The sequence below is a fragment of the Choloepus didactylus genome, chromosome 1 (assembly GCF_015220235.1).
Source record: "Choloepus didactylus isolate mChoDid1 chromosome 1, mChoDid1.pri, whole genome shotgun sequence".
NCBI classification, from domain to species: domain Eukaryota; kingdom Metazoa; phylum Chordata; class Mammalia; order Pilosa; family Megalonychidae; genus Choloepus; species Choloepus didactylus.
In genome coordinates this window covers 98,125,012-98,144,026 of record NC_051307.1, presented here as the reverse complement: position 1 = coordinate 98,144,026, position 19,015 = coordinate 98,125,012, and the positions used below count along the sequence as shown (strand labels likewise).

At 39.8% G+C, this 19,015-nt stretch overlaps 1 protein-coding gene across 3 annotated transcripts in view; it reads right to left on the bottom strand.

The window, feature by feature from the left end:
* The window catches only part of ATP13A4 (ATPase 13A4), a 212,941-nt gene that overhangs the window by 158,022 nt on the left and 35,904 nt on the right, over nucleotides 1–19,015 (bottom strand). For 2 of the 3 annotated variants that reach the window (XM_037838118.1, XM_037838129.1), the window contains exon 1: nucleotides 3,884–4,033. The exons of the other annotated variant lie outside the window; for it this stretch is intronic. In XM_037838118.1, the coding sequence (XP_037694046.1) occupies nucleotides 3,884–3,946 (63 nt within the window). In that variant the 5' untranslated portion in view covers nucleotides 3,947–4,033. Of the gene's footprint in view, nucleotides 1–3,883; nucleotides 4,034–19,015 lie in introns of those variants that run through there. 3 annotated transcript variants of the gene reach the window in all.

Sequence of the window (19,015 nt, the reverse complement as noted above, 5' to 3'; positions counted from 1 at the left end):
GCAAAAAAAAAATGGATGATAATCAAATATAATATAATATTTTTTGTTGGGATATGTATGGAAAAAAAGAGGCAGTCATGAGCATATAATATGTCTAGTGAGTTATATGCTGGCAAGTATTTAACACTGGTCTTCAGGTGGTGAGGTGGTTTGATTATTGATTTCCATGGTGTAAATACTCCCAAGATGATTTGTTTCAAATTACTAACATGATGTTATTGAATTCAGAGTTGGGAAGAGTCATGCACCATTACACAGTATTTTTATGATACAGATAAAAAACAGGTACATAATCTCAAGAGTATAGATAATATTTAAATGCAGTAAAATAATTAGAAAGTGGTGAATTTTATGTATGCAGCTTTTTTAAGTTTGAAAGGAGAGGTACAAGAATCATCTTCAGCTGGTGAACTCATGGATCATAGTTACTTATATATATCTTCTTTCAGTATTTTTATAATGCAATATTTACTTTCATTGTTAAATAAAAACACGCAAGGACTTTTTTGTGGTTGTTATTGTTCCTATTTGCTAAAACCTAGGAAAGAAAAAAAATCCCTACTTTTAAATCAACTCTCACTGGAACAAAACACTTCCCTCAAAGGATTATCATTTTGTTACAGTGCAACTAAAAATAATGGTGAGCAATGTATGAATCAATTAAACCCTGATATTTTTGTTCAGTCACAGGCTAAGGAAATGAGGACTCAGTGTTTCTAAGGCCTTTCAAAAAAATAGAAACAAGTACCCTCACAACACAAAGGTTCTTGAGCTCCTAGGCAGTCAGATACCCTCAACTGAGTCCCAAAACAGGTAGGCGGTTTGCCAATTTTTATACTGCAAGTCAAGGTATATGTTTTCTTGTATATCACATCTCCATTGATAAATAGACTCTATTGCTTGTGAATATAAGAATACATTCCTTGCTGTCATTATTTATTGAGAAGAAAAGACTTATTTTTGTGGTTTAGTACTCATTCAATTGGCAAATCACCGAAGTCCTGACTTTTCCTTCCTTTGTGTTAATAACAGCTTGCTCTCTTCAGAACTTTCTACTTCCATATAGGTTATCCTAGTTGATCCCCGTAAGAGCCCTGAGAGACAGGCAGGGTAAGAAAGGCCACTTCTATTTTACAGACGTGGAAACTGAGGCTAACGAACACGTGGCCAGCCCAGGGCTAGTCAGAGCCCGGGCTCTGGTCCTGCCTCAGTGCTGCCGGCACCCGCGAGACCCCTGTGAGGCCTTTCCAAGGTGAAGTCTTCATCAGGGTGAGCCTTCTTTGAAGGTCACTTCCTCCCCTTTTCTCCCTTGTCCTTTCCACAAATTCCTTCTTCCCTTGGCTCCTATCTCATTTTTCACTATAAGGATGTTACTTTCAGTTCACCTAGAATTGCTCTTTAGCTCCCATTTCATTTATTCTAGAACAAAAGATAGCCCCAGACATCTTTAGGCCTCAGAACATTCTTATTCTGCTTTATTTGACATCAGGGTTAAACCCTAGTATATTGTTTTATCTTGAAATGTAAAGCCAATTCTATTGAGACAAATTACTCTTGTAAAGATCAAAACTCAGTGTATATTATAAAGCAAAAAAACGTGAACATTTTGGTGTGACACATTTCTAAACACAGCCTTGGCTTTCTAAAAGGGATTAGCATTTGCCACCAGAAGAGATGGACTTATTCAGGAAAATCAAATCACATTTAACAGAACAGATCCTGGGAAACTAAGATCATAAGTTCTCCTTAACTTTGTTGTAGTAAGGGAGGAAATGAGTTCTGTTAAGAGTACAACGTCCTTAGGAAGAACCGAAAAGTATAACGATGGGTTATGTATCAATGGGTTATCAATGGTCCAGCAGTCAAAAGAGCTACCAGTTTAAGCCAACCCATGCAGTGTCTCAGCCCCTGGACATATTGGCTGGTGTGATCTTAGATAAGCAAATTGTGTTCCTCAGTTTCCTTGGTCTTGGAAGGGGGAATCAGAGAACCTACCTCACAGGGTTATTGTGAAAACTAAAGTAGCTAGTGGACAAGAAAAAACTTTGGAAACTAAAGCTCATGATAAAAATGTGTGGAGTACATCTAGGACACCTTGATAATTTTTGAAGTTCGCTGTTCTGGGCAAGGGATGAGAGCTGAGGAAAAAGAGGACGTAGTGTCAGGACCAGCAGAGGCAGATGATCAAGTTTCTCCAGGCAGAGCAGGATGGAGAGCTCAAGAATGAATACTAATTCCTGCACCTCTGCTGAGGCTACCCACTCAGTGACTCCTCATCAGGAAACACAGTGTCCTTTTCCAAATCGAAGGCCCTCTCCAAACCGGGCTTTCAGCTGCACAGGGAACGGGCTGACACTGGGATGCACTCATTAGTGGCTCTGTTCTGAAGGGGAACTCTGAATAAAGTTGCTTCATTTTGAATGTGTAGGCTAGGGGAGCTGTAGTAGTTTCCCTTCCTAGAACTATGAAACTGTCTGCTGGGAAGTAGATGACTCCTAATGACTCTAAAAGACAAATTGACAAAGAGCAGAAATGAGTGTACAGGAAAAGAAAGGGTGTGTTTCCATCTGAGGATATGAGGGGGTGGGGAAGCATACCAGAGGAGACCCTGACTTCTGGTGAAGAGTGCTCAAGATGAGGATAAAATTTTCAGCTGAATAAGGAGACTCATGGAAAATTCACTCCCTAAAGAAAACACTTTGGAGATGTAAGAATATGATATATCCAACATGTGGTCATTTCTGGTGACATTTCATTAGGGCCTGAAGGAAATTGTCATTTGGCTGTCAAGTCTGAAAGAAAGCCACCTGAATTGAAGTGCTTTTTATTTCTTTGTAATTTTTGCAGCTTTGATAGCAGAATAGATCTACTCCTGAAAGTCCAAAAAATGTTGTTGCTATAGGGACAGGTAAGCAGATTAGACTTGAAACACTAGTTTAAGAACAAATAATATAATAGTATAGTCAGGTCTCAGACAGTTAACCAAGAAAATATTTTTAGTCAATCTCTTTTGGGTTTGTTATTTGCATATTAATTCCGGAAAGATAAAGTGCTATTATAGAATGAGAGCATCACATTTTAACATTTTAATTACATCATTACTCACATAAAAGTCTATACTTACACAATTACCAGGAAGACCTTATTAAACTGAAGCACACATTTCTAACTCTCCCTGGATTACATTGTAATTGAGAAATACAACTTTAAATTCAGCAAGCCCCTAAGAGTCATCTTTGATTTTCCTACAGTTCCCCAGATGGAAACACAGCTAAAATGAAGGAGACAGTGAACTACAGAAAGTTTTCTGCAACCAAACTCTATAATTAGGCAGCCACAAGCAAAATTCTCGAAGTAAGCAGAAATGTGTGCAGGCTGATAATTGTTAATATTTTATATGTTTTTGCTGCCCAACAGTTTTTGTGAACACAGATACGTGAGAAGAGAAAGTCAAAGACCCGGCTACACTCTTACTTCACTTTTGATTTTCTGCTTCCTCATATCAGGGAATGCACTGTCCTAACACTAGGGATTTTCTGGAATTGTTAGAAGTTTCCAACAGAACTTGCTGTACTGGTGAGGCTCAAAAACTAATCATAAAATGACAGTGTGCTTCTCTCCCTTTCTCTTTTATTTAAAATGAGAACATTCTTGATAAAATAAATACAATATTTTCATCCTAACAAATTCTGCTGTCAGAGGTTACAGTTGTGGGACAGAGAGATTTCTTGGTCATTATCTTTTCTCACATAATACCGGAGTCAAACTGCAGAGAAGTGTGTGTGTGAGAGAGTGTGTGAGAGCCTGTGTAACTGTGTGTGTGTGTGTGTTTGAGTGTTAGGGGCTGGGGAATAGGAAGAAGGGAGTGTGGCTGGAATCTTACCATCTCATTCTCTTCTCCTTCATTGAGCAAAGCACGCTGGCCCTTCTCAAAGTGGTCCCCCATGAAAAATTTACTCCACTCCTCCTCCCAGACTTTCTGAGCAGACACTTCCAAGACGAACTTGCCAAGCTACCGCCGCTCCCCAGCTGGCTGAAAGAGTTAACAATCCTCCAGGTAAAAACTCCTTCTTGAGCGCACACCTTCACTCAGCAAATGACAATACTTAGCAAACTGAACTCCTCCCACAAGTCACTCTCTGCTAAGAATTTCAGCCTGCTCCTTGCTTACCACATTCCTTCAGAGCAGCTGTCCAAAAGGAGGCAGCTCCTATGCCGATCTTTTTGTGCCCAACTTACAGGGAAAGAACTCAATGCCTGCCCAGTGCCTGCCAGCATAAGACTTCTGACTGCAAATCTGACAGGACAATAGAGAGCTGGCAGGACTCTTCCAAGGAGCGGGGAGCTGGGGCAGGAACTCCCAGATCACTGCTTTATCCTCAGGAGCTGCAGAATTGCAGGGGCAGAGGCAAGAGGGGGTAACAAAGCTGTAGACTTTATTTGGTAAATAAAAACCCCAAGCTGTTTTAAATAGTACCCTCATTCAGTTTGTTTATGAAAGGTACAAATTATGACTAATCTCCTTCAAAATGTATTTATAATCATATTTCCTTGTGTATGCAAAACATACATAAGATGTATATGGAATTAAGTTTATGTTTTTGAAAAGCATGTAGAGAAAAAAAACAAAGGTATAATCAAACTATTCTATGTAGTCCCCACTAAAATATTGGCAGTTAAACTCAAGAAGCTCTAGAAATAAAATATTCAAGGGACTAATGGCAGGACAGATTTTTTTTAGTTGATTCACACATTCATTCAATAAATATTGTTTGAGCATAGATGCTACATGTATAAATCAAGTCACATATATAAATCAAGTCACATTTGATACCCCCAAGGTGGTGATAGGGATTCAAACACATAAACAAGTAGGAGAAAAAGTGGTTTATATTTATTATGAGAGTCAGAACAGAAGTCTAAGATAACTGCTAGATGTCTCAGTGTGGTGTCCACACTGACTCTGGGAAACACCCGGGTTCCAGCTTCCCATCTGCCCTGGCATTACTATGTGATCATTTAACCTGTAGGAGTCATGCCCTTCTCATCTGTTAGCCATCCGACAGGACCAGCTAAGGGACTGAATGAGATATTTGTGAAAGCATGTTATACAGCACTTACCAAGTGCTACTGGTATTATTAAAGTTAAATCTCTAATTTAACAGCAGGCCATTTAGCATAAGTTAAGGGCATATGCTCTGTATTTGGAGAGACTGGGTTCAAATCTGGATGGACTTTCCTAGGTAGTAGTTATGCCACTTTGGATAATAAGTTATGTAAACTCCTTAAGCATGCATTTGCTCACATGTAAAATAAGGATGATGATAATAAAACCTACCTCCTCACACTGTTTTGTGAAGAATAGGACCTGGGGAAATAGTAGGTGCTCAGTAAAGAATAATTTTTATGTGAATTATATCTCAATAAAAAATTATAGCTAAAAAAATACAGGTATAGAAATTGGTCCCACCAGTACATAAGATAATGTAAAGATGGTGGAGTGAGATGCTCTTCAGGACTCCATCCCCCCACAGAAGCTTTGAACAACCTGCAAGAACTAGCAGAAACATCTTTCTCAAAGTTCCGGGAAACAGTTAAAGGACTTCAGTAACAGGGCAAGCACCGAATCAAGGAAAAGGCTGCTTAAAAAAGGGTAGGATCTCTTGGTGCCCTGGCCAGCTCCATGGGTGTGGACTGTTCCCAGTGCAAATCCCTGGTCCCAGTTCCAGAGGGAGCAGAGAAAACCTTGTGCACCTACTGGGAGCATGTATGTCTGGCCCAGTCTGTCTGGTGGTGGCCTGAAGTCTTGCTGTTACAGAAGTTGCCCTGAATGCAGAAGGCAGCTCACTGAACTTCTCACAGAATGCTATGGGAGAGAAGTAAAGTCGTGCTGCCTGGGGAAAGGGATTGGTGGCTTTAGGAAATACAATGTAGTACCTGGTACCCTGAGAAAATTGGTTCCTAAGAAAAAGAGACATTCAGAACCCTATAAGTGGGGGAATTCCTGGGGCCACAAGCACATCTCCAAGACAATGTTCATGCACAGAAAGAATCAGGAAGGCCCCTATGCTTTGGCCTGGAGTTATTCTCTTAACTTATTGTATGGATAAGCCCTGAAGGAGAGCCTCTCACGGGTCAATCTGCAAAGACTGGAAAAGGTGGTTTATTTCCTTTCTTCTTCCCTCCTCCTCTTCCACTTTGCCTTTCTCCTCCTCCTCCTCCTCCTTCTCCTGGCATTCAAGGAAAGCTCTGTGATAACACCAGCTGGATATAAGCTTAAGGATAGATGCCTCAGAGTCTAAATTTCAGCAATAGCATACTGAAATATCAAAATGTCTAGGTTTTAACAAAAGGTTACAAAATATACAAAGAAACAATAAGTGATGGCCAGGCAAAGAAGAAGACAAAAGCATTATAAACCATTGGTGAGGAGGCCAGACCTGGGACATATGAGACAAAGACTTTTTAAAAAGTGGTTGTAAATAGAGCTGAAGAGCTAAAGGAAAACATGGACAAAAAACTACAAGAAATCAGGGGAAATGCCACATGAACACAGAATTTTAATAGATAGGGTGAAATTATGAAAGGAACAAAACATAACTGAAGACCACAACAAAAGAAATTAAAAATTCTTCAGAGAGGTTCAAAAGCAGATTGGAGCTGGCAAAAGAAAGAATTGGAGACCTTGAAGACAAGCCAAATGAAATCACCCAGTCTGAGGAGCAGAAAGAAGAAAGAACGAAGAAAAATAAACAGAGACTGAGGAACCTAAGGAACACCATCCAGTTTACCAATATATGCATTCTTCCTCCCCTCCAGAGGAGGAGAAAGAGAGAAAGAGGCAGAGAGAATATTCAAAGAAATAATTGCTGACAGCATCCCAAATTTAACAAATTTTACACATCCAAGATGCTCAACAAACTTCAGACAGGATAAAGTCAAATAAAACAAGGCAGCAGTATTTTAAAACCAAACAGTCAAATGCGAAAGATAAAGAGAGAATTCTGAAAGCCACTAGAGAGAAACAATGTGTCAAATAAAAGGGAGCCTCAATAACAAGTGCTGATTTCTCATTGGAAATAATGGAAGCAAGAAGGCAGTGGGATGACATATTTAAAGTGCCGAAAGCAAAAATTTGTTAACCAACAATTCTATATCCAGCAAAACCATATTTCAAAAAATGAGGGTGAGATTAAGACATTCCTAGATAAACAAAAGCTGAGGGAGGTGTCACCACTAGACTGGCCCTACAAGAGATGGTAGAGAGAGTTCTGCAGGCTGAAAGGAAAGGACAATACACAATAGATCAAAGCCACATAAAAAAATAAAGATCTCTGGTGAGGATAATGACATAGGTAAATATAAATGCAAGTACTATTGTATTTTGGGTTTGAAACTCCTCTTTATTACTTCCTGCAGGATCTGAAAGGCAAATTCATAAAATGTAATGAAAATTCAGTGGTTTGGGAACCAAAATTTATAATTTGTGATAAGAACTACTAAAGTGGGGGGGTGGAGGATTGTAGGAATATATTTTGTGTATCCTATTGAATTCAGTTTGGCATCAAAGCAAATGAGATTGTTATAGATTTAGGATATTAAATTTAAGCCCCATGATAACTACAAAGAAAATACCAGAGAATATGCAAGTTCATAGAAACAGAAATCAAACTATAGGTCTCCAGGGGTGTGGTACAGGGAAATGGGAAATGGGGAGTTCATGCATAATAGTTGTATGGTTTCTATCTGGAGAGATGGGAAAGTTTTTGTGATGGAAGGTGGTGAAGGTACCACAATATTGTGAAGGTGATTAATGCCATTGAATGGTATACTTGGGAGTAGTTGAGATGGGAAAATTTACATGAGAGATAGCACAACTAAAGTGACAATGACAATTAAATGCAATATATGATCCTGGATGGGATCTAGCAAGGGAGGAGTAAAGGCTCAAAGGGACAATATTGGGACATAAGGAAGAATTGGAATATAGACTGTAAGCTTTATATCAATGTTAAATTTCTTCAACTTGACTGCACTTAAGATAGATACATAAGTGAATATCCTTGTTCTTAGGAAATGCATATAGCAGTATTAAGTGTTCAAGAGCATGATGTATACAGCACACACTCAAGTATTCAGAAAATGGATTGCTAAATAGACAGCCAGATGATTGACAGATGGATAGATAGATAGATAGATACAACAAATATGACAAAATATTAAAAATTGGTGGATATGGGTATCTGGGAAATTTGGAGATGGTGGAGTTCTCTGTATGGAGTTTGTATATTTTTGTAACTGTCCTGTAAGTTTGAAAATACTCCAAAATAGAAAGTTTAAAAAAGACAGGTATAAAAATTAAGTGAACATTTTATAGCCATAGTAGGCAGTCATTTGAACATTTAGCAGAGAAAAAAGTGAAACAGAAAGATTTCAAACTTGAACTTAATTGACCTGGGCAGCAGAGGAAAGAGGAATCAGATGGAAATATTGGTATGGAAAGGTATAAAATCACACCAACACTTAGGTTTCATATATGTTACCAGAATAAACATAGTTAAAAACCATAGAACTGTACAACACAGTGAACTCTAATGTAAACTATGGACTATAGTTAATAATATAATTATAATAATATTGTTTCATCAATTGTAACAAAAGTACCACATTAATGCAAAGTGTAAATAAAAGGGAAAACTGTGAGTGTCAGGGGGAATATACGGGAGCCCCATACTTCTGCATTTTTATTCTGTAAACCTACAACTTCTCTAATAAAAAAAAATCATGACAATACCAGTGTGAAGTCACAAGAGGGGTTTTTCACATTATCTGTAACTGGCTATACTTGCACTGCTTCCTTCTGGCTGCGATTCTGAATAAATTTGGCAACTCATGCACCATTGTGGCATTAAGGTGAGTGTGGAATTGACCAGAACTTAGAAGAGAAGTTGTACACATGCTTACTCCATCAAGCAAATCTGGCTGTTCTATATCAATATCTAAAGTCGAACTTGAATAGGAAGATGAGTCCCTAAGAACCTAGCGGTTGTAAAAACCAGGATTCCATTTTAAACCACATGGTTCAGGAGAGTTGAGGATTGAGTGAGTTTCCTCAAGTCTCTCAAGGAGTTCTGATGGTAAAACACCCAAGTGCCTCCAGAGCAGCATGACTTGTGGGGATTGTTCTTCCTAGTTTACTGCTACTGCTCTAAAAGCATGAGTGTATCCAGAAACAGGGCTAGATTCTACAGGAAGACAAAGAGAACTTAAGCTGAGCACTCAACATACGCCAGGCACTCTTCTGAGCATTTTGCACACACCATTCCAACACAGTCCCTACAACAGCCTCTGGTATGTAAATTATTGTTGCTCCCATTTAGCAGCCAAGGAAACACAGGTGCAGAAAATAAGTAATTTGCTCAAATTCAAGCAATTAGAAAGGGACAGATCCAGTATTTGAGCCCAGGCAATACAGCTCCCCCAGTCCATGATCTTAGTTACTAGACTAATACTGCTCCTGCCAATCTTTTTAGCACATTCAAAGTGCTCTGCAAGGAATATTGCACTTATGTGACCTGGAAACTTCTTGGTGGAGGAAGCATTTGAGAGGGACCTTGAAAATAGACAGGAAAGTCTTCAATAGGTGGAGATGCTGGAGCCCAGACAGGAGTAAGACCATAGGAAAGAGAATTTGAAGTACAAGGGAGCCATCCGAGGGGGCAATACACGGGTGTGTTCAGCATGAGTCCATCACCTCTGCTGTAGGCAGAATGTGTGTGAAAGGGGAAGAAGGGAGTGAAATGTAGCAGAGGAAAGACAGGCCAACACCATTCCATGAGGGTCTTGACTACTAGGCCTGAGTTTGGGCTTAATGCAATGGTTAATGATAATACTGAAAGCAAACTAACGTCTATAAATATACATATTTTTCCCAATCAGACAGTGCTGTCAGACTTTGGAAATCATTGCATGAGCAGATTCTAAAGTGATTCATTCTTCCTAGGTAATCTTGTAGGTATAGGGTAAGTTTCCTTATGCCCTCTAAGTTAATTCTCCTATTTTCCCTTTGGAATATTGCTTGAAAGATTAACTTTGTCAGTTTCTCTGTCCCTTAATTTTGCCTATTCAGTATTTCTATTCTGCACAATAGATGCCTCACAGGGTGTGATAAGATATAGTGAGATTGGCAGATGTGGATCTGGCATGGTCTGAATTCTGTTCTTGACAATTTGCTGACATATTCCATTCATTCATTCATTTACATTTATTTGCTTAACTTCACTATGTTAGACAAAGAATAGAGATTAGTGAAATATGCCCTGGAGGAACTAAGTCAGACCAACACCAAAATATAAGTCCAGAAGTGTATGCTAATTAATTACATAGAAGTGACAGAGGAAGTTCAAGTAGGGATAGACCAAGAATGCTTTATAGGGGTAGAAAGTTATAAGCTGTCCAAGATATATGGAGATGGACAGAGAAAATATTTTTAACAAAGAAGACTGAGGAAAAAGGCATGGGGGAGGATTTGCAAAGTAGCACTGTTGATTAAATTCATGTGTCACCTTGGCCAGATTATGGTGTCCAGTTGATTGGTCAAGCAACCATTGACCTCATTGTTACTAGTGAGGATATTTCATGGATTTAAATCATCAGTATGTAGAATGCATCTACAATGAACTGAGGAGATTGCCTTCAACAACGAAAGGCATCTCATCCAATCAGTTGAAGGCCTTCTGATTCCCTAAAGAAACTGTTGGTTCTTACTTCCTAAAGAACCCTGACTAATATAGATTTTGATACCAAGAGTGGGGTCATTTTTGAGAAACAGAATCTTAAGGATGAGTTTTCCAAGTTGGTTCTGGTGTTTGTGGAATTTTTTCTTTAACCTGATTAAAGTCAAAGGTACTAATGACTCTATTTTCAACAATTAAGATGGCAGTCCATGGCATAGGTTGACAACAGAGATATGCAAACTATCACCACAAGGTATGGGCTACTCGAATGCTTATAAGAGGATAAGAGGCAAGGCTCTGGGTGAGAGTGTTATTGAAACCTGAACAGAGTTTTGTGTAGTTAAAAAGTATAATGATGTTGGCTGGTTCTTCCTAAATAAGCTGGATATAGTTGTAAAGGAAATGAATGAGCTCAAGACTTCAAATTTCCAACTGATGCACATGAAAGACATGAAAATTTCTGTGGGTTCCTTGAAAGAAAATCTTATTTCATGTTGCCACAGACTTGAGATTTCTGAAAGTCAGACTCAGTCCCACTGTGCAAGTGGATGAATTACAATGTAAAGTGAATTCCCAACTTTGCAGGGTGTCTGCTGTTAAAGTGAGGGCATTCAGGAGTGGAATCCTGAAAATTGGAGTAAGGACATATGGTTGATAATAGTAATGGTGAGGCATTGAAACCCTAGATTCTGCTGAGTCCTTGCCAGATAAACCTGTAAAGACCTGCCCTGAGGAATCAGCTACCCAAACTCCACCTGAAGACATTAGCCTGCTGTGCCTGATAAGCCTATAACCACCTTCCCTGAGGAAAGGGCCCTTAACACCTCTATCTGAAGAGATTAATCTGTTTCACCAGATGAAAAGGCAATGGAATGCCCTGAGGTAGGTGGCTTGCCAGACACTTCTAATTCATCTCATGACCCACCCCTATGACCCTTCTTTTCTTCCAGACCTATAACTAGACTGAAGTGCCAATAGGCTCCAAAAGGTAACGTACCCTTTGTGGCCCATGAGGAGGTGCAATACACTCCAAAAGAACTGCAGGACTTTTCCAATTTATATAGATAGATTTTAGGGGAATATGTGTGGCAATGCATATTAAGGATGTGAGATTGTAGTGGAAGAAACATAAAGCTGGATCAGTGTATACAATAATAGAAATGGGCCCACTAAGCAGAGATTCTGGATTCCATGTTGTACATTGAGGGATTAGAAAGCCTCTAAGTTTGTTCAGGTGGTTGGCTAAAGCATGGACCGAAAGATGGCCTACATTGCCTGAAGTCGAAGTTCCAGAACTGCTCAGTATAATGTAAATCAGGGTATCCAATACTTTAAAGAGATTGGAATGTTATAGTGGATTTATCATGTAAGACCTACTCATTCATCCCAGGAATGTCCAGAGGACACACCTTTTACCAGGACTGTGAGGAATAAATTTGTGTGACTAATGCTACCTTCCCTGAAGAGCTCTGTGGTTGCTCTTCTCTGTAGGTCAGATATTACTTTTGGGACGTGCAGTCACTGAACTTGGATGCTTAAACACAATGGGGATGATCAGATCCCAGGCTGGCAGAAGCCAAGTGGCAATATCTAATCAATCCATTCTGTGGTTGTTTCCCCAGTTCTCAAATGCATGATTGGAATAGATAATACCGAGCAACTGACAGAATTTCCACATTGGTTCCCTGACTTGGGGAGTGAGGACAATTATGGCAGGAAAGCCAAGTAGAAACCACTTGAACTGCCTCTACCTAGCAAAATAGTAAATCAAAAGCAATACTGCATTCTTGGAGGGATTTCAGAGATTGGTGCCACCATCAAGGACTTGAAGAAATACAGCATTGGTGATTCTCACCAGATCCCGTTAAACTCTCCTGTTTGACTTGTGCAGAAAACAGACGGATCTTCAAGGACGACAGTAGATTATCATAAACTTAACCCAGTGGCAGGTTGATTACATTGGACCACATCCATCATTGAAGGGAAAGAATTTTGTTCTAACTGGAATAGACATATACTCCAGATATGGCTTTAACTTCCCTGCATGCAACACTTCTTTAAAACTACCATCTGTGGGCTTACAGAATGCCTTACCCAACATCACGGTATTCCACACACCATTACTTATGATAAAGGAACCCACTTCACAGCAAATGAAGTGCAGGAATGGGTACCTACTCATGGAATTCACTGGTCTTACCATGTTTCCAATCATCCTGAAGCAGCTGGATTGATAGAATGGTGGAATGGCCTTTCAAAGCCTCAATTACAGTGCCAACAAGGCAGCAATATCTTGCAGGGCTGGGGCAATGTTTTCCAGGAGGCTGTGTATGCTCCAAATCAGTGTCCACTATATGGTGCTATTTCTCCCACAGCCAGGAATCATGCATCCAGGAATCAAGGGGTGGAAATGGGAGTGGCACCACTCACTATCACCCCTAGTGATCCACTAGAAAAAATTTTACTTCCTGCCCCTGAAAACTTAAGCTCTGTTGGTCTACAAGTCTTAGTTCCAAAAGGATGAGTGTTCCCACCAGGAGACACAACAATAATTCCATTGAACTGGAAGTTGACTGCCACCTGGCCACTTTGGGCTCCTCATGCTTCTGAGTCAAAAGGCAAAGAAGGGAATTACCGAACTGGTTGGGCTGATTAATCCTATCAAGGGGAAACAGCACTGCAACTACACAAGGAAGGTAAAGAAAAGTTTGCCTGGACTACAGGAGATCCCCTAGCGTATCTCTTAGTACTATCATGCCTAATGATTAATGTCAATGGAAAACTGAAACAACCCAATCCAGGCAGGACTACTAATGGCCCAGCAACTTCAAGAACGAAGGTTTGGGTCACCCAAATAGGCAAAGAATCACATCCTTGCTGAGGTGCTTGCTGGAGTTAAAGGGGAAATGGAATGGGTAGTGGAAGAAGGTCATTATAAATAGGAGCTACGGCCACTTGAATGGTTATAGAAATGAGAACTGTAATGGTTAGGTATATTTCTTCCTTGTTTTGTTATGAGTATATGTACATAAAGTAAATATATTTGTTTTCTTCCCTATCTTATCCCCTTATTACGTGACATAAGTTGTATTAACTTCATGTTGCAGTATTTAAGTGATAGGATATCGAGTTTAAGAGTGAACATTGCCCAAGGACTTGCACCCTATTCTGGGGAAAATTGGTGCATTTCTGGTTGTATACAAGACAGTTGAGTATTGCTAGGTGAAAATATGACTATTATTGTTTTTATTTAGAGATTAAGCATGGTTTAAGGAGATGTGTATGGGTGTCAAATTGAGAAGGGGTGTAGTGTGATGCTTAAGTTTTTGTGTCATCTTTGCCAGGTGATGGTGTCCAGTTGTTTGGTCAAGCAAGCACTGGCCTGATTTTTACTGTGTGGATATTTCGTGGATTCAAATTATCAGTAAGTTGATTGCATCTGTGGCTAATTACATCTACAATAAACTGAGGAGATTGCCTTTAACAATGAGAGATGTCTCATCCAATCAGTTAAAGGCCCTAAAAGGAGAAGTGGTGATGTCAGCATACAGAAAGGAGAATATCTTTCTGTATGGTACCCAGCCAGCCAGTCCTGGGAAATTCATCAAAAACCTTCATTGGAGAACTCACTGCCCTCCCCACTACATGGGACCTGACTCCCAGAAGTGTAAATCTCCCTGGCAATGCAGGATATAACTCCCAAGGATGAATCTGGACCTGGGATCATGGTAATGAGAACATCTTCTTGACCAGAAGGGGGATGTGAGATGAAACGAAATAAAGTTTCAGTGGCTGAGAGATTCCAAATGGAGTCAAGAGGTCACTCTGGTGAGCACTCTTAAGCACTATATAGATAGTCCTTTTTAGGTTTTAATGTATTGGAATAGCTAGAAGTAAATACCTGAAACTATCAAACTGCAACCCAGTAGCCTTGACTTTGAAGGCAATTGTATAACTATGCAGCTTACAAGGGTGTGACAGTGTAGTTGTGAAAACCTTGTGGATCACACTTCCTTTATCCAGTGTATGGATAGATGAGTATAAAAATGGGGACAAAAACTAAGTGAAAAATAGGGTGGGTGGGTGGGTATTCTTTTTTACTTTTATTTTTTATTCCTATTTTTATTCTTTCTGGTGTAAGAAAAATGTTCAAAAATAGATTGGGGTGATGAATGCACAACTATATGATGGTACTGTGAGCAGCTGATTGTACACCATAGATGACTGTATGGTATGTGAATATAGCTCAATAAAACTGAATTAAAAAAAATCACAAAAACCCTTCATCAGAGTTCCCAGCTTTCAGGCTGCCATATATAATTTGAATTTGCCCATCCCCATAGTCATGTAAGCCAACTCCTATTAAAAAAGCTCATGATATTTACATCATATTTATATATCCTGTTGGTTCTGTTTCCCTAGAGAACCCTGACTAATACAAGCACATTCTGGAAGCTATGAATGATATGCATAAATTGATAACTTACAATTGAGACAAATATTCAAGAGGAAAGTTGCTTCTTCTATTCCCTAATTCTCTCTCAGAACTCATTTCCTTTCAAACATGCCATCTCAAGTAAGAGTGGGAAAAAAAAAAAAAAAAGAAAGAAAAGAACTAATGAGATACCTTTTTCATGATCCACTTTCTCAGCTTGCTTTCGTTTATCCCAAGAGCATGTCTGCTCCTCTGAGCAGGTCTCAACCTTTTGAGTGCCTATTACTTATATTAAAGGAAAATGGCAATACTGGTTTCTCTGCCAGGACTGTGGATATGCTGATACTCCATTTGCCTAGCCTATTTAGACGATATGACGATGAACAGTAGTAATGTTTCATCATATATTAATTTCTGCCTTTCATCTGAGAACTCCACACTATATTACAATTATTATTCCTTGCAACATCTCTGTGAGTAAAAGGTGAGTAATATGATAATCCCCTGCTTGAGAGCTGTAGGAACTGAGTCATAAAGAGGTTACAAAGACCTGTTCAAGGTTATGTGTCCTCAGCATGGAGCACTACTTGAAACAAGCAATATTTCTGCCTTGTCATCATTAAGCTGGCTCTTGCTTCCTCTTCAATTCTCACTAAACAAATCTGATATTTGTAAAGTACTTTGAGACCTTTAGTTACAGAACATTATCTAAACTCAAGGTATTATTATTATTATTAATTACCCTAATCTGCACTAGTGTACAGTCCATGGACCTTATAGAAAAAAGAGAGAGACAAGAGAGATGTGATGTCCCTGAAAGGAATTACCTACCTAAAAGTGGTGTTTTGAAGTTTAATTGAATTAATTAACATTTGTAAAACATGTAGCAACCCTTAGATTAAAGTGTCTAATACAAAGATACAGAGACTCCCCATTAATTACAGAGGCATTGCTCTCCAAAATCTCTGCTCAGCACTGGCTTCTGACCTTTTGTAAGGTGGCTTAGGGTGGACTACTGTTGCACATTCAGAAAAGGCCCTCTTGCTTTCTTTTATTTCCAAACACAAAAAGCTCCTTTCTGGAGGTAAGGCAATACCCCTTCTATGAAGACTACCTTAGTTGGCAACTGTTATGACAATTCCAGGTCATTGAGTTCATCCTTAGGAACAAAAGCCAAAAGAATACATCCCCAGGCAGTTCTAGGGAGACTTTTGTCCAAGGTTACATAGTCATAGTCTGTAAGAGCTGGGACTTGAACCAAGGACTCAAGTCTTATATAATGTACTTCATACAGCACCATATTGCTACCCAGTTTTTGTAAAGGAATCAGATAGGTCTATTTGAAATAATCTCTCTAGAATATTTAAAAAAGGAATCCATTTGCATAGCACTGACCTAAATAGAAAGTTTCTAGAACCCACCAATAGTGTAAGGCCATGGCATCTCTTAATAATGGGAATGTAGGTATTACAATTTCTACTTTGTGCTATATCACTTAATTGTGGAGCATTATCTTAGGCAGGATAGAGAGAGCTTAGAACATAACAAAAGATCAGTGGACTCAGTGGTAAAAATCACTGCTTGGGGAACCAATGAAATTGCAGGTACTAACAGAGCAAATTGAATCTGGTGGGCAGTTGAAGCTCATGGGAATCTTTGCTTACAGTTCGGGACAGCAATTGGCAAAGGGAGAAGGGAAAGAGTCCATAAGACTGAAGTGGAAATGTTTCCGACAAGCAGTTAGACCCAACAAGGAGAAACTGGGGGCAGGTGCTACTTGGAGATCCATACAGGAAGCTGACCAATCTTCTAGTGGCCAATCTCCAACCAGATGCCTTGGGCCCAGGGCAGTGTTCCAATTCTGGGTGGGAGCCTGGCAGGAGAAAGGCAAATGCTTTCTCTTACAAAGGCTCTGGGACTGAATACAGAGTACCAGGCAGGAATTTGGGAATAGTAATACCCACAGGGGACCTTAGACTTGGGCATGAGGCAGGAGCCCAATTAGCAGAACTAGGGCACTGCATCTGGTCAGACTGGTGGGGAGTGTGACTTGATGCTGAGCGGTGGAGGGCAAGGCTGGGCTGGATTCAGTACCCCCACCATGGACCTGGGGTAACCTGCTAACTGGGCTGAATCCACTACTGGGAATCAAGAACAGGTCCCTCCTGAGGATGGAGAAAGGAGCAAGATTGAGGCTCTGTTGTGCCTATCAGGCTTCCCTGTTTATCATCCTTCCAAATGTCCACTTTAGGGTGGTTTATACCAAGTAAGATGCTGTACAGAGGAGAGGTGACTCTAAAATGGGTCAATCATATCTGAGGAGGGAGAAAAGACTGAAATTAACAACTATTCATGTTCCAATCTTTTATTTGCCCATAGCTTAAGTGTCTTTCAATGTCCTAAGCAAATGGGAAATGGGAAATATTTCCTGATGGAAAAAAGAAAGTAAAATGGAACTATTGCATCTCCTTGTATCCAGTGCCTCCCCCAGTTAGTGTAGCCTCAAAGAGGGCTCTCTGAGGTGTTTTCACTCTCCCCATATATTCCATCAACACTGCCAAATAATTCCAAATGAACAATCTAAGTAAAACTCTACTTACTATGCAAATGCAACTTTAAAATAAGTCCCAGTTTCCAACCAGATCTCTGTTCCTATAGAGGTCTTTGTGGGCCACCATGGTACATCCATTCTTGGGGCACCCTGTGAAACAAACAGCCCTTCTCCTGCCGGTAGTGTGGTACTCTACACAGTAGTACCATACTTCTCCTCTCTGCTGGGAGCTGAGCCTGGTCTTCTCTCCCTGCCTCCCCCTTCTGCTCAATCTCTCTGTGGCACCAGGGCTATCGTTTATTGGTTTGTCCCATGCTTGTGAGTTGCTCTGTTTGCTTAAATTTCATTCACTGTGTAAGGAAACAGCAGGGAACAGCAGGAGCTCTTTATCAGGTAGGTGTGTCAGTCATCCCAGGAGCTTTTCGAGACTCCATATGCCCTGGTCCCAACCCAGACCTACTAAATCAGAATCACTGGGGGTGGAAACACAGAATCTACATTTTTGGTTAGTATGAGAAAGATCTGTTGGTAATGACATGGAAAGATGTCCCTGACATTGTTAACTGCAAAGTTAAGTTAAAAAACATGATGATATAACATGATCCCATTTTTATAAAAGAGAAAAATATGTGTATGTGTGCCTGATGAATACAAAGATATTTAAACAAAGGCATTCTTGGACTTGGGATTTTAGCCACCGTTGCCCATATCCCTCTACTACTCACCTCCCAAACCCCGATACACTGAAACCAATTCCAGCCTTAGAATCACACAGAGTTAGGTTCATGTTAGGCTCTAACCATTTACTATCTATGGGACATTTGACAAGTTACATAATTACCCTAAGCTTCAGTTTGTCATCTGTGAAATTAGGATAAAACTATTATGATGTCTATGGGATGGTTGTAAGGATAAATGAGATAGCATATACATGCCCAAACCAGTGTCAGTACATTATAAGAATGTGCTGGGCCCCGCTATGGTGGTTGTTGGCCTGTGTGCCTCGGGACAAAAGATGCATGGCTTTTGCCAACATCTAAATATCCAATTACCTGGGCAGAATCCCTAAGGGAGATTGCAGTAGTCAGGTTTCTCTAGGGAAATGGAACCAGCAGGATATATATAATGCAAATATTAGGAGATTTGTTTATTAGGAATTGGCTCATGCAACTGTGGGATGGGCAAGTCCAAATTCTGTATAGCAGGTTGCAAGCTGGGAACTCTGATGAAGTATTTTGATGAATTTCCAAGGAAAGGCTGGCTGGCTGGCTAAAATAGAGATGGAAATTCTCC